General features: G+C 41.1%; 1 protein-coding gene across 8 annotated transcripts in view; it reads left to right on the top strand.

Annotated features, from left to right (window-relative positions):
• The window catches only part of TFAP2C (transcription factor AP-2 gamma), a 39,704-nt gene extending 32,789 nt beyond the window's left edge, over positions 1-6,915 (top strand). For all 8 annotated transcript variants that reach the window (XM_061631195.1, XM_061631194.1, XM_061631197.1 and 5 more), the window contains exon 7: positions 4,421-6,915. In XM_061631195.1, coding sequence (XP_061487179.1) covers positions 4,421-4,706 — 286 coding nt within the window. In that variant the 3' untranslated portion in view covers positions 4,707-6,915. The remainder of the gene's footprint in view (positions 1-4,420) is intronic.
• Positions 6,916-14,572: the final 7,657 nt, after the last annotated feature.

Here is a 14,572-nt window from a genome sequence, read left to right as displayed (position 1 = left end):
CCTTTGACTCCCTTATCATCCAAGGGTCCAATTGTCTCCCTAGATGGTCTCCTGCTTTGAATGTATTGATAGAATTTTTTGTTGTTGGTTTTTATGTTCTTAGCAATGTGCTCCTCAAATTCTTTTTTAGCATCCCTTATTGTCTTCTTGCATTTCTTTTGCCAGAGTTTGTGTTCTTTTTTATTTTCTTCATTCGGACAAGACTTTTATTTTCTGAAGGAAGACTTTTTGCCTCTAAGACCTTCCTTGACTTTGCTCGTTAACCATGCTGGCATCTTCTTGGCCCTGGTGGTACCTTTTCTGATCTGCGGTATGCACTCCAGTTGAGCTTCTAATATAGTGTTTTTAAACAACTTCCAAGCATTTTTGAGTGATGTGACCCTCTGGACTTTGTTTTTCAGCTTTCTTTTTACCAATCCCCTCATTTTTGTGAAGTTTCCTCTTTTGAAGTCAAATGTGACCGTGTTGGATTTTCTTGGCAATTGGCCAGTTACATGTATGCTTAATTTAATAGCACTGTGGTCACTGCTCCCAATCGGTTCAACAACACTTACATCTCGCACCAGGTCCCGGTCCCCACTGAGGATTAAGTCCAGGGTTGCCGTCCCTCTGGTCGGTTCCATGACCAACTAGGTCTAGGGAATAGTCATTTAGAATATCTAGAAACTTTGCTTCTTTGTCATGACTGGAACACATATGCAGCCAGTCTATGTCCGGGTAGTTGAAGTCACCCATTACTACCACATTTCCTAGTTTGGATGCTTCCTCAATTTCATATCTCATCTCAAGGTCTCCCTGAGCATTTTGATCAGGGGGACGATAGATCGTTCCCAGTATTAAGTCCCTCCTGGGGCACGGTATCACCACCCACAATGATTCTGTGGAGGAGTCTGCCTCTTTTGGGGTTTCGAGCTTGCTGGATTCAATGCCTTCTTTCACGTATAGAGCGACTCCGCCACCAATACGTCCTTCCCTGTCCTTCCGATATAGTTTATATCCAGGGATAACCGTATCCATATACCTACATTCACTGTCTGTTTGCTGCCTCTATAATCTTTTATAAACCAAAGCTGTGGAAGTTCCACCAAGTCTTTAAAATTGAATAAATAAAGCAGATCCAGGCAGAAGATCATACTGAAGGGAAGCAGCTTAAGGCTATATCTGTCTTGGATTCTAAAGCTGGGCAATAGCAACATCTGAGCAACAAGGCAGAGGTTTTGAGAAAACCTGCTGATGTATTAGCAATATTAATAATATTGTTAGCTCCCTAAAACCTTTAGGAGGTATTCAGTGCTAGTATGACTTAAGTTGAATACAGTCCTTTGATTCCATTAAATAATGCCAAGTTTCTAGCTCTGAAGGTCACAAATATGTGATTGAAATGCTACATTAAAATGGCATTGTCTGATTCTGGACATAATTCAAGTTGCTAATTCTTATCTTTTCTAATCCTGAAGGTCCTATATACCTTTTGGGAACAAATGCCTTCCAATTTGTTGGCCTTATTCTATATTCTGTCTCTTAGACTGTAATTCTCAACCTGGGATTGAACATAGTGAGACTTCATCTCCCCGCTCCCAAGCTCCTTTCAGGAATAGTAGAATAAATTAGAATTAAGAATCTCTTTTTCCTACTCCCCAAGCTAAGTGGTTTTTTAAAAAACCCTATAAATACACATTTTGATATACTAAAAAGATACCTCTGACTAATCTGCTAGCACATCTTTGAATTTTTAAAAATTGTTTTCTAATGCAAGTGCTTGTTAACAACTACCAATAGAAAGCTTCGTCTGAGAGGAGGCATTCCAAACTCTCTCCTGAGTAGAAAGGAATACCTCTGTTAAGATGGAGTTTCCCCTGTAGTCTCTTTATTTTTTGCCTGTTGCAACTCAAGAGTCACCTTTAAAATACAAATATGTGCTTTACCAACCCATGAGAGGGGCTTTTCTTGCAGATCTTAAAGCATAGGTCTTGAGGGGGAGTTGCTCTTTCAAATCCTTGTGCCTCAGGTCTTATGGGGCCTTGTACCCACGCTCTGAATTGGGCCTGTTGGCTAACAAGCAGCCAGGGCTGAGTTATAGGGATCAGTGTAATATAATCCCTTCTTTCTGCTCAAGTAACAACCTGGCAATGGCTTTCTGCACTACCTGGACTATCTTCAAGGTCATCCCCACATAAAGTGCATTGCAATGGTCCAGGCAAGAGATTGGATGACGGATGCCAGGCTGTCCCAGTCCAGGAACTGCTGAAGCTTGTGAACCAGCCATAGCTGGCCATAAGCAGTCCTCGTCATTGAATATAGGAAGTTGACGTATACCAAGTCAGACCACCTAGCTTAGTATTGCCTACACTGACTGGCAGCAGCGCTCGAGGGTTTCAGGCAACAATCTTTCCCTGCTTTGAGATAGTGGACATCCTAGCCTTAGCTGGAGCATGGCCTTCAGAGATGACTTGGAATCAAGGAGTACTTCTAAGCTGTGCACCTGCTCCTTCATGGGGAACTTCCTGAAAAGGTCTCTCCCCAATTTCCATATCCAGGAATCACTTACCCACAACAACTCTGTCTAAACATAATTCAGCTTCAATGTTTTGGCCAGCATACAACCCATTATTGCCTGCAGGAACTGGTCCGGCGCTTAAACAGCTTCTAATTCAGATAGATTAGAACAATAGAGTTGGGTGTCATCTGCATATTGATGACACTACACTCCAGATCCCTGATGGCTTCTCCCAGTGATTTCATATAGATGCTAAATGGCGTAGGAAATACCACGCTAAGGTGTGGTAACCCCTTGCCCAAGGAAGGGTTTTTTTTGCGTGTGTGACTGGGATGTAGTACTCAGTCAGTCCCTCCCCGCTGGATCTTAAAAGCTACGGTGGGCAAAGGGTCAAGAAAGCTTGTGGTGGACTTGGCCCCTGTGAGCATCCCATCCACATTCTCAGGCCACAATAACTGAAACTGATACCACAAACTTCGACTAGATGGTGCCTTTGTAGGGCCTGCATTAACTGTGGCGTCAGTTGTGCAATTGATATAAAAGACTTCACTCTCAAAGTACTTCCTAAAACTATCGCAGTGAGCTTCTGAGCGCTTAGCCCTTTCCTCTCCAGGGTGGGATCTCAGCAACCTGTTCACCACTCAGAAAAACTCCTGAGTTCACTTAGAATACAATAGAGAGGGAGAAGTAAGCTTTCTTCACTGCCACATGGTAGGCACGACTTACACTGTCACCTGTGTTTGCTTTTATTCATCTTGAGTCTTGTGCCACCTGCTATTTAGCCATTGTTGGTAAGTTTCATCAGCTGTAGATCCTTGGAAAGCCAAGGGTGCAGCTAGCTCACAGGACAGCTATAATGATCTTAAATAGATAACAAAGTGCCAAATAAGCAATAAAAAAGTGGTATAATTATATATACCAATATATAATTTGGTAGAAGTGGTCATATAGCAAACAAAGAGGGTTGCTGTCCCTATTTAAAACGTGAGAGCATACGTGAAAAATTGCAGCCTTCTCTATGAATATATTAAAGATCCCAACACTGACATGGGAACACTCCTCTTCAATGGGCTCAGTGCTCTACCTCCTAAATCTCCCCATCTCCAACTCTTGCCCAGAGGTATCTGTCTAAATTAAAACTTAAGTGGGGTGGTGCCCTCACCCCTGTGACCAGATTCATACCATACATTTATTTCACTATTCTGCTTTAAACAGTGATGGCTTCCCCCAGAGAATCCTGGGTAGTTTGTGAAGGGTGCTGAGAGTTGTTAGGAGGCCCCTATTTCCCTCACAGAGCTGCAATTCCCAGACTTCTCTGGGAAGAGGCACTGACTGTTAAACCACTTTGGCAATTGTAGCTGTGAGGGGGATAGGGCTCTCCTAACAACTCTCAACAACTATCCAGGATACTTGGGGGAAGCCATAACAAAAGTGGGATAAACGTATGATATGAATGTGGCCTGTATCTCCCCAAAAATGGATCCCCTTAGGTGTTTATCCTTCAGCTCTCCCCAATGGGATGCTCTTACTGCTCACAGCAGCAGCTCCTTTTATGGTGGTCTTCAAGGTGCTCACTAGATGGAAGAACAATCTGATTTGGTAGAAGACAGCTTCCTTTGTTCTGCCTATCTCACAGGGTTGCTCTGAGGATGCAGTGGATACCACTCTGAGGTTCTTGGAGGAGGGTGAGATAAGACTGTGGTATGAGCAGCTGGCGTGTTTGACATTGGAAATGACAACTGCTTTGCTTTTAGTTGGTTGGTTGTGGCCTTAGACGTAGTTTGTCTTAGTCTTAGCATAGGGGAAGTGATTAAAACCCTTGTAATGTCACTCTTGCCTTTCTGATCTAGCACGTCTTGTCCTTTTTCACCACAACGGCTGATCCTTTTATTAAAAAAATAATTTAATGTGTGTCTCTTGCAGACAGATCTGTAAAGAATTCACTGAGCTCCTCACACAGGACCGCACCCCTCTTGGCAACGCAAGGCCAAGCCCCATCTTGGACCCTGGCATCCAGGGCTGCTTGACTCACTTCAGCCTGATCACCCACGGATTCGGGAGTGCTGCTATCTGTGCCGCCATGACGTCCGTCCAGAACTACCTGAACGAAGCGCTAAAAATAGCAGACAAAACGTACATGAACGCAGGCGACCAGAGCCCTGCAGAAACCAATAAAAGCATCGAGAAAATGGATAAGCATCGGAAGTGAGAGGGAGTGAAAGGAAGAATCCAGACTTTTAAAACCGTTTCTCACACACAGACTTAAGATCATCTTGCCTAGAGGGCATGTAGATATCCGTTACAACTTGCTTCGGGGCGTGTTTTTTTTTAAAGCATCCTTTTCAGGCTCCTCCATAAGATACATGTGTATCTTTCTTCTTTCTTTAAAGCTGTTGCTATCCATTCATTGTGGGACCAGGGAACAGAAGATATCAGGAGTACAAACTTTTAATTCTTTTTAACTTTAAAGCAGTAAAAAGTGGTGCTATTTCTTTTTCTTGCATGGAAATCTGTTAAGTGCTATTCCTCAACATTTTGTGGGCAAGATTCATCCTTTTCTCTTTGTGTACATCCTGTTGGCCTGGTTTACATACAATGCTGAACCATAGTTTGACTGTTACAGGAGTAGGGCCTACAAAAGCCTTGAGATCAGGCACACTCTCTCCCCTCCTCCCTGCATCTGCTTCCTCTTTCAATGATAACCATGGTTTATCATGTCAGAAAAGGACAAACTGTAGTTAGTGTAAACCAGTTGTCCCCAATTTGGTGCCCTCCAGATGTTTTGGACCACGATTCCCATCAGCCCAGCCAGCAGGGTAAATGGTCAGGGATTATGGGAGTTGTAATCCAAAATAATCCAAAATGCCGCCCTAGGCTTCTGCTGGGAGGAAGGGTGGGATATAAATAAAATAATAAATAAAAAATATTTGAAGGGCATCAGGTTCAGGAAGACAGGTGGTTATTGAAACAATGAAAATGGCTTATTAAAACAATCAAGGACCATAAAGCTACAAGGTGATCTTGGTTGTTTCAATAAGCCACAGTTTACACATGAATCATAGTTACTCTTCTTCAGACACCACAATAAACTGCGGTTCATATTAAATGGAAGGCAGATGGCTTCCAGTCTTCCTTTCATGGCTGTGCCAGAGAATAAGAAGAGAAGGGGGAGGATGTGGGCTTGAGCAGGCTCATTCATGTAACACTGCAACTGCAGTTTGCCTTCATGTCTAAACTAAGCCATAGTATGTATGTGCAGGCTGCTTGAGGAGCAAGACACCTGGGACCATTCTAATGGAAGACATGTATGGTCTTCCCAGTCCAGGTACTGGCTGGGCCCACTGCAATGTACTATGTATATCAAGCTAGGGGACTGATGGAGGGGAGCAGTTAAAGAGTTCTGGTGAACTGTTTAGTGGTCACCTGAGTTCAGGAGAGGATCGGTCATGCCTCTAACAGATGGGAAAGCATCCAGATTCTGATGACCAGTTCTTGGAAGTGTGTTTGAAAACCAGGAACAGAACATGCAGTATTAGCCCCAGTGTATCTGAATTCCTGGCAATGTACCTAGAATTTATAAACATAATAGAAATTTTTCAAGAAGAAGATTGAGCTGAGTATAAAGTGAAATAAACCGTCTGATGGTAATTTGAATGGTTTGCATCACCTCTGGCTTTTCTGAGAGTAATTCAGATGTCTAGGTCTAATCCTGGAAGCATTGCTTCAGCATATTCTAATGTAAATAGGGCTTCTGCGGGGCTGAAATGAATGGAGCAGTAAGCACTAAATTGGGAGGAGGAGCTTCTGGGTCTCTAAATATTGTTGGACTATGCCTCCCATCATTCCCAGCCAGCACGGCCAATGAATGGGCAGGGATGATTGGATTTGGAGCCCAAAACATCTGGAAGGCCACAGGCTTCCCATCCGTGCACTAAAGCATACTGTAGCAGATCTTACACAAGGAAAAACTTGTTCAAGCTAAAAATAATAAAAGAAACTTTCATCCACTTTTTAAAAATGCCAGGATGTTGCAGCTTTATACACATCATCAGGTCTTGTGCTTTTTAAAATAGGAAAAAAACTTGAAAGAATAGGCACATAATTTTTTTTGCCTATGTAGGCCAAAAATTATATATATGAATATATATATATCTCCAGGGAGGTTTTTATGTGTATAAGGGAAAACTGTGTTGGAATGTATATATTTATTTATGTGTAATTTAATGGGACTTGTAAATAATGGTGAACATTTTACTACTTTTTTTTATGAATGGGGTTCAGATTTTAAAAACATTTTCCCCTCCCCCCAAAAAAGGTAATGGGTAAACTCAAATACACTTCTAGGTTATGTACAGGTCTGTTTTATGCTGGATATTTAAAAGAGACTTTTTACACAAAAAAATAAAAATAAAACTCAATTCTTGCCACTGAATATTTTATCTCTGATCTGATGTGCGTGTTGACAAAGCAATAACTTTATGTAGCCAGAATGAGTGTGTGAGGTGCAGTGTGCGTGAGGAATAATGGAAGTCATAAAACTACATCCCTGCCCACTTGTAAATGTCACCCTATTATCCAAAAGGCGTTGTATAGGATTATCCATATAATAAAAATATTCTGGATAGAAAGAATTGAATGTTGTCTAACTGGAGAAAAAGAAAGTGTTCTTGGTTTTTATGGGGGTTCGGCAGCAGAATACTGAAATGGACATTGTAATTGAATACACCTACACCGTTCTCTTTAGTACATCGGACAGCAGAACAGACATGTGAAGCTGAGTGCCAGCAAAGCGAATGTTTTCAGTTACATTAGTAACAGTCCTCTGTTGCCACGACTGCTTTCTCTTTCCCTGCATTCTTCCTCAGTAAGCCTAGGCAAAGAAGGAGCCTGAAATCATCCTTAAAAAAAAAAAATCATTTAAGTATGTAAAGTGACTGAGGACACCGCCGTATGGCAAACACTCAGGCCTATGGTGGATATTAACTCCTATGCTCACATGCCAGTAATTTCTAGTACAGCTGTTCCTGGATTGGGATTGCTTGACAATAGTTGTCTGTGCAATGGTAACCATGCTAGCCTTGAGGTTGGAGGCGGCAGCCAGCGCAGAACGTGGGGCCTGGATCGCTTATCAGTGCGAATTATCGCCAGCGTAATACCACCTTGCTTTTGAGGTTTACACTGGCTGCCAATCTGCAAGGGACTAAGTTCAAGGTTTTGGTACTAACATATAAGGCCCTATACAGTTCTGGACCAGATTCATAGAATCATATAATAGTAGAGTTGGAAGGGGCCTATAAGGCCATCAAGTCCAACCCCCTGTGCAATGCAGGAATCAAAATTGGAGCATTCCTGACAGGTGGCTGTCCGGCTGCTTCTTGAATACCTCCAGTATCTGAGAGCGCACTACCTCTCTAGGTAATTGATTCCATTGTCTATAGCTCTAACAGGAAGATTTTCCTGATGTCCAGTCAAAATCTGGCTTCCTGCAACTTGAGCCCATTATTCCGTGTCCTGCACTCTGGGACGATTGAGAAGAGATCCTAGCCCTCTATGTGACAACCTTTCATGTACTTGAGTGCTATCATATCTCCTCAGTCTTCTCCAGGCTAAACATGCCCAGTTCTTTCAGTCTCTCCTCATAGGGCTTTGTTTCCAGTTTGTTTCCAAGACTACTTGAGAGATTCTCTTATGCCTTATACCCAGTAGGTCACTGTGTTCTGCAGGGGAGTTTCTCAAAGCTATCAGAAGCCAGTGCTCCACAGTAACTTGGAGCAGGACTTTTAGTGCGGCTACATCTCTTTTGAGTTACGATAGACACTCATAATCTTCCGGGGAAAAACATTTTTTTCATACAAGCTTTCCCAGCTGGATGAATGGGTCTCTTCCGTGGCTGTTCCACTTTGTTCTGTTCTTAGGTTCACCTGTTTTTGTGCTGTTTTGAACTGCTTTTTTTGCTGTTTTTATTGTATTTTGTAATCTCCGTGGGATATATGTGAAAGGCAATTAATAACAATATAACTCTATGCCAAGAGCAATTAATTAACAAAAGGCTTGTAGAATGTTAGAGGCAGAAGGGCTCTTGGAGGCTATCTAATCCAGCCTCCTGCTAAATGCAGGATCTTTAACTACAGCATATTTTTCAGGTGACCCTACAGCCTCTGCTTAAATACCTTTTTGGTAAAAGAAATCCCACCACCCCTCAGATGATCAGTTCTACTCTCAACAAGATTTTACCATTTGGACACTTCTGTTTAGTCAAAATCTGTTTCATTGCAATTTCCATCCTGCTTTTTTGGAGCAGCAATAAGCAAAACACCAGATTGCCTTGGGTGCCTCTGAAGGATTAACTGTTCTGCCCTTTTTCTCCTTCCAGTCACCTGTTACATGGCAGAGGCCAATTCTTCTGCACTTGGGAGTGCTTGGATCCTTCAACTGTTCTGGTGCTGAGGCACAGCAGGAATTGCTTGCCCTCCAATGAGGTTTTCTGTTGCAACTCTGTATGAGTTTAACTGTACCGGTCTGGTCAACTTCCATTTAGGAGGCACACATGGAATGCTATTATATATAAATACAAGGGGGTTGATCCTGTGGGTGGGTGTGTCTTACTGTCACACATCCTAAAAGCAAAACCTTTAAATGGTATAAAATGGGAGACACTTTTACTCTTGACTCAGAAAACTAATTGTCCAAAAGAAGAGAAACTGAGTTTAGGGCAGTGCTTGGAATTAACTAGCTTGGTTTAATGCAGTTTACTGAATTAGTATGAATGTATTAGTAGAATGCTGGGAAAAACAGAAGGGAGTAGAAAAAGAGGAAGACCAAACGAGATGGATTGATTCCATGAAGGAAGCCACAGACCTGAACTTACAAGATCTGAACAGGGTGATTTTTAACATATGCTGTTGGAGGTCACTGATTCATAGGGTCACCATAAGTTGTAATTGACTTGAAGGCACATAACAACAACTGAATCAGTTAAAAAATCTCTACTACACCTGAGAGTAGTTCCTATAATTGCCAGGTGAACTGAACATGAATTAAATTCATTTTGGAGAAGAACTTTGAATGATTTCTAGTTCATCTTCAAGTTAATTCTCTTGCATGTGTTTTTTACTCTTTGGGCCTTAAATATCACAATTTTGGGGGGAAAATACACTCATATTCTACTGCATTTTTCTTCTTAGTCTTAAGTATATTTTACACAGCAGCACAACAGCTTGTAGAATTCCGAATAATAAAAAAGTAAGGATTATTTGGATGAACTTAAATATGAACTAAACTAGTTTGTTTTGTAAAGGCATGAATGTGAACTGAAATTAGTTCCTTTCTGGACATCTTGAAGTTGATCTAGAACTAGTGTTTTTTTTAAACAAACTTTCCAGGCTCTGGTTTAGAGCAAGAAAGTTTGGTTTTGTCTCGTTTTCAGTGCTGGTTCAGTTGGAGTAAGCCATATATCAGACCAATCGGAACCTTTTCACTTTTTCAGAACTTGAATTGGAACCCAAATCGTAGTTTTTCAAAGCCATGCAATCTGGTTTACATGTTTTAGTGCTGGATGACTATAACATGAATTGATCTGATTGGAGGAATAAGCCATCACAGGAGAAACCTTCATGTCACCTCAACTGCAGTAGAATCATTTGAACATTCAAGCGGAGAACTGTGTTGTGGATACCTGCGCCCATCCAGTTTGCTTGACAACATGTGGCTGAAACCAAACCACTTTGCCTTAGACTGAGCTGCCTCTCCCCATATCCTATCTTTACTGTTGGCTGAGGGTGTGCTCTTAGCAGTACTACTCTGTAGCAAGGAAGAACAGTATGAAGTAGTCTAACTCCACTTGTTCTCCAGGTTTGGCTTCCTCTTTCTACAAATGGGTTCACAACTTATTAGTAGGGCATATGCCTTGCATGTAGCAGGGCATGGGTTCTATTTGTGGCAACTCCAGCCAGATTTTCCAAAATCACAACTAGAAGCAGAGTTGGCTACAAGCCATGTTCTTCCTAGAATTCAAATTTACTGTTTGTTTTCAATGAAAGGTGAATCCACCTACCTCTAAAAGGTTTTTATTTTAAAACCAGGCATTATCTATACTTCCAAGGGGCTAGAAACTGGACTTAAGAATAAGAATGTTTATTTCCATGCTTGCACAATACAATCACAGAGTACAAAAGGCACTGTGTATCTGTCCCCACTAGTTAAATTCTTCCATAATGAGTAAAAATTTCTAAAAGCTACTAGGCTGAACAATGAGTTACATTAGGAAATGGCTGTTTCAGGGGTGGGAACACCAGCTTAAATTAGAAGATGAGAAGCAAAATTTAAAATGACTCGGGATCTTCCTCTTCAGCTTTGGTTCTGGTATGCAACTTATAGTGGGATCTGAATGGTTGTCAAAAGTTTCAGGATTCCAATATGTTCGGAAACCAGTGACAGAACATAACAAGTAGGATGTTTGGTGTTGCAGTTAACGGTTGCTGTTAATGTTTGCTTGATATTTTTTTATATGGTAGACAATACTTCTAACATTACTTCTCCAAAAAGCCTCCAACTCCTCCCCACCTGCCCAAACCTAACCCACCCTCACTTACTTGAAACAAAAATGGAACATGAAAATAATAATGGTATTTTGTATGATTAGCTAATTCGCTACTGGGCTAAGTTCAAGGTGCTGGTTTTGGTGTATAAAGCCCTATGCAGCTTGGAATCAGGATACCTGAAAGATTGTCTCACCCCGGATCACTGTTCTCTTCAGGTGAGGGCCTCCTGCAGATACCATCTTATCAGGAGGTCCATTCCACACAGTGTAGGAACTGGGCCTTTACAGTTACTCTTGTAAGGTAAGGTGCCACCTGTGATACATGCACAAATTATCAAAAAGGTATGCTTCCCCCCACCTCAAAAAAAAAAAGTCTGCAAATTTAGGCTGCAGTCCTATTCACATTTAATGGAACTTTCTTCTGAGTAGACATGTGTAGGATTGCACAGCTGATTGAGTAAAACTCATACCAATTCCTAAAATGTTTTTAATCAGCTGGAGCCCTAATATTTTTGCAGCAGGTCATGAATGGAGGATGGGAGAGGAAGGATGGAATTCTTTACATCCACTTACAAAAAGTAAGACATTCAGATCTTGTTTGATGAGCAGACATTTTTATTAGAGTGAGAAGAGCTGGCAGTTTACCACAAGGAAAATCGAGCGTCATGGAAAGATTAAACAGCAGTTTCTGTTCCTCTTAATGTTGCTGGGGTTGTTTCCAGTTTCTGCACAAAGAGAGGAAGAGACTTTGATCATACTACAATGCATTATTTTAAATTAGCTGAACAGAAAATGTAAGCTTGCTTTTTATTAATGTATCAAGCTAGACACTGCGGTAATTGCCCTCTGGGAGAGGAAATAAGCATGGTTTTCATTTATTCCCGCATGTACCCAAGCCAAGCCAGTGGAGTGTCTAGTGGGCTTGACTAGTGCTTCACAGGGATGATGCCAGCATTTGAGATCCTCCGTTCTGCCCTAATACGCATGGCTCTGCTTATGATACTGATTATATCACAGCAACGTCTAGTTCCGTACTTGACTTCATTCTTATTCTGTTTTGATTAAAAAAAAAAAAAAAAGAAATAGTAGGGGAAGAGGAAATATCCTGCTAATTTAAAAAATAAAAATCTTATTTCTTACAGGGCTGCTCAAAGTGCAAAGGGATTATTTTTTTAAAAAAACCCCTCTAATTTATGCTTACAATTGATTTATTTACTTACAAAATTTATATGGTATCTTTTCTGACAAAGCTCGCATGGCAATTTATATTTTATAACAATGGCTTACTGTCTAGGGGATGTGAAAGGAAAAAGAAGCCAGGGAAGGGACAGGAAAATAAACAAATTTAGGTTCTAGTTGTTTCTTTATGGTTGCCTTTGGACATCACAATACAAAATAGTTTACCATGACAGGAACAAGTCTAGCCCAGATTCATGCGATGGTGCATGAATCCTCTGGCACAATCACAAGGGGAAGATTGGAAGCATTTGTTTCCATTTTTGATGCAGCATTTTAGTGTTACTTCCAAACTCAAAACTGTAGTTAGTCTTAACTATGATTTGTTGAAAGAAGCCAGCTTCATCCACCATGGTTTGAAGTTGACTAATTTTAAACAAACCATAGTTAAGATTAAACATAGTTTGTCAAGTACGGAGGGCACAGCAAAGTGTGGTTAATCAAAAGTAGAAAAAAAAGCTTCCAATCTCCTCCTTGCAGTTGTGCATGAGGAGGGGAAGAGGGTGATGTCCAAATTGTTACATAATGAAATGACATTGTAACTACCTGGTATGGTCCATGCAGAATATAAGTTACAAATAACCACACTATTTGTAATGCTAAACCAAACCATGGCTTAGTGCAAATGAGCAAGCATGCTGGTTCCTAGAGTGAAGATTGTGACTGCTGTGCTACCTGGAGCTAAGCAATGGTTTCACTCAGTGGTACACCCCAACCTAGGTTCATGGTTTCTCTCACTCTAGACAAACCACAAGCTGTAACCATGGTTTGTTAGAGGAGATTCAGGACAGACAAAAGAAAGTACTCATTCACCAAATGCATAATTAATTAATTGGGTTTAGTGCCAAAATATGAAGTGACCTGTTCTGATGGCCATCACAACAATCTATGCCAACTCATTTGTAAGTTAACTGAGTTACGTAAGTCTGAATTCATTGCATGTATCTGAGTTTTGTAGGTTGAGAATAAGAATTCACGGGGGGCGAGGAGTTCCAAGCAGAATCTTGGGGGATTTTTACTTCCAAACTTGCTTAAAATTCCTATTGATATTTATGGCCTGGACTACAACCCTAGTAACTGGCAATGACACTGCCAGTTTTACTAGGGTAATGTGGGTCAGATTTGCTTCCAACTTGTAATAACTGTCTCTCTGAGTTTTGAAATGCCGTTTTGTGATGATCAATGACGATTTTGAAATGTCAAAAATGTCACTCAAGGCAAAAACATCATAGGGAGCTTCAGGTGACCCCCTACGACATGAGATGAAAGAACAAGATGACTCATCCAACTTCTAATGTAGAGAGATGCAGTAGAATTACCTACCTTCAAAGGAGGCTGCATGTTGTGTCTCTGCAGGAGTTAATGCCCTGGGCTGAGATCCTTCCAGTTGAGAGGCACACCCAGAGCAGTGATTTCTGCAGTAATATAGATGGTGAGTCATTCTTACAACTACACTTTCCAACAGTAAATCTTTCCAGGTGTTAAGAGTGGAGTGTGCCTTCCATTTTAATTTGGAAAAAAGTGTATCTCTGCTAACAGAAGTTCCCTCTCTCAAATTGGCTATTGTGCCTTTGAAGCTGGATCCCATGTGCTTATATTGTGTAAGGTTTTGGCCACAAACATGCGTGTTTGTTTGTTTTTTCATTCCATCATTATTGTCCGCCCTCTGCAGTTGAGGATCCTGGGATTTTTTTGTGTGTGGTTGCATGTGCTCACAGACACCATCATGGCACATTCTTCACATGATTTCTCTGCTGAACACAATGCCGGGCCATTAACTTAAATCCAAACCACATCACTCTAGACATTCTGTACCAATCTGCAAGACAGCTTGTCCATTTTGTTTACAAATAAACCAGAATGTTCTTCTGAAAGGCATGAAAAGCAAGCAACACAACCTCCCCCACTCCATCACCTAAGAATGGAACTCTTTCCGGTAAACTTCACAAGCCATATTTTTATAATTTAGATGTCTGGTACAATAGCAGTAGAGGCAGCACAGGGAGGAAAGGTATATTTCCTATGCATAAGCAGTAAAAAAAATTGTTTATAAATAACTAGGTTTCATTTCATAATAGCTTTTATTCTAAAGATATTACTTTACAGGCTTTTTTGGCCCATCTTTCCTGGCACTCTTGGGAGAAAAAGCAGGAGAGGGAGGTCAAACAAGGATTGGAACTTGGGCTGTGTACACACCATACATTTAAAGCACCCCCCAAAATAGAATCCTGGGAACTGTAGTCTACCCCACACAGAGCTGCAATTCCCTGCAGGCTTAACAAACTACAGTTCCCAGGATT

Source organism: Rhineura floridana, chromosome 6, assembly GCF_030035675.1.
Source record: "Rhineura floridana isolate rRhiFlo1 chromosome 6, rRhiFlo1.hap2, whole genome shotgun sequence".
Classification (NCBI taxonomy): domain Eukaryota; kingdom Metazoa; phylum Chordata; class Lepidosauria; order Squamata; family Rhineuridae; genus Rhineura; species Rhineura floridana.
Note: the sequence above shows the minus strand (reverse complement) of the source record. Positions and strands in the feature narration are given on the sequence as shown.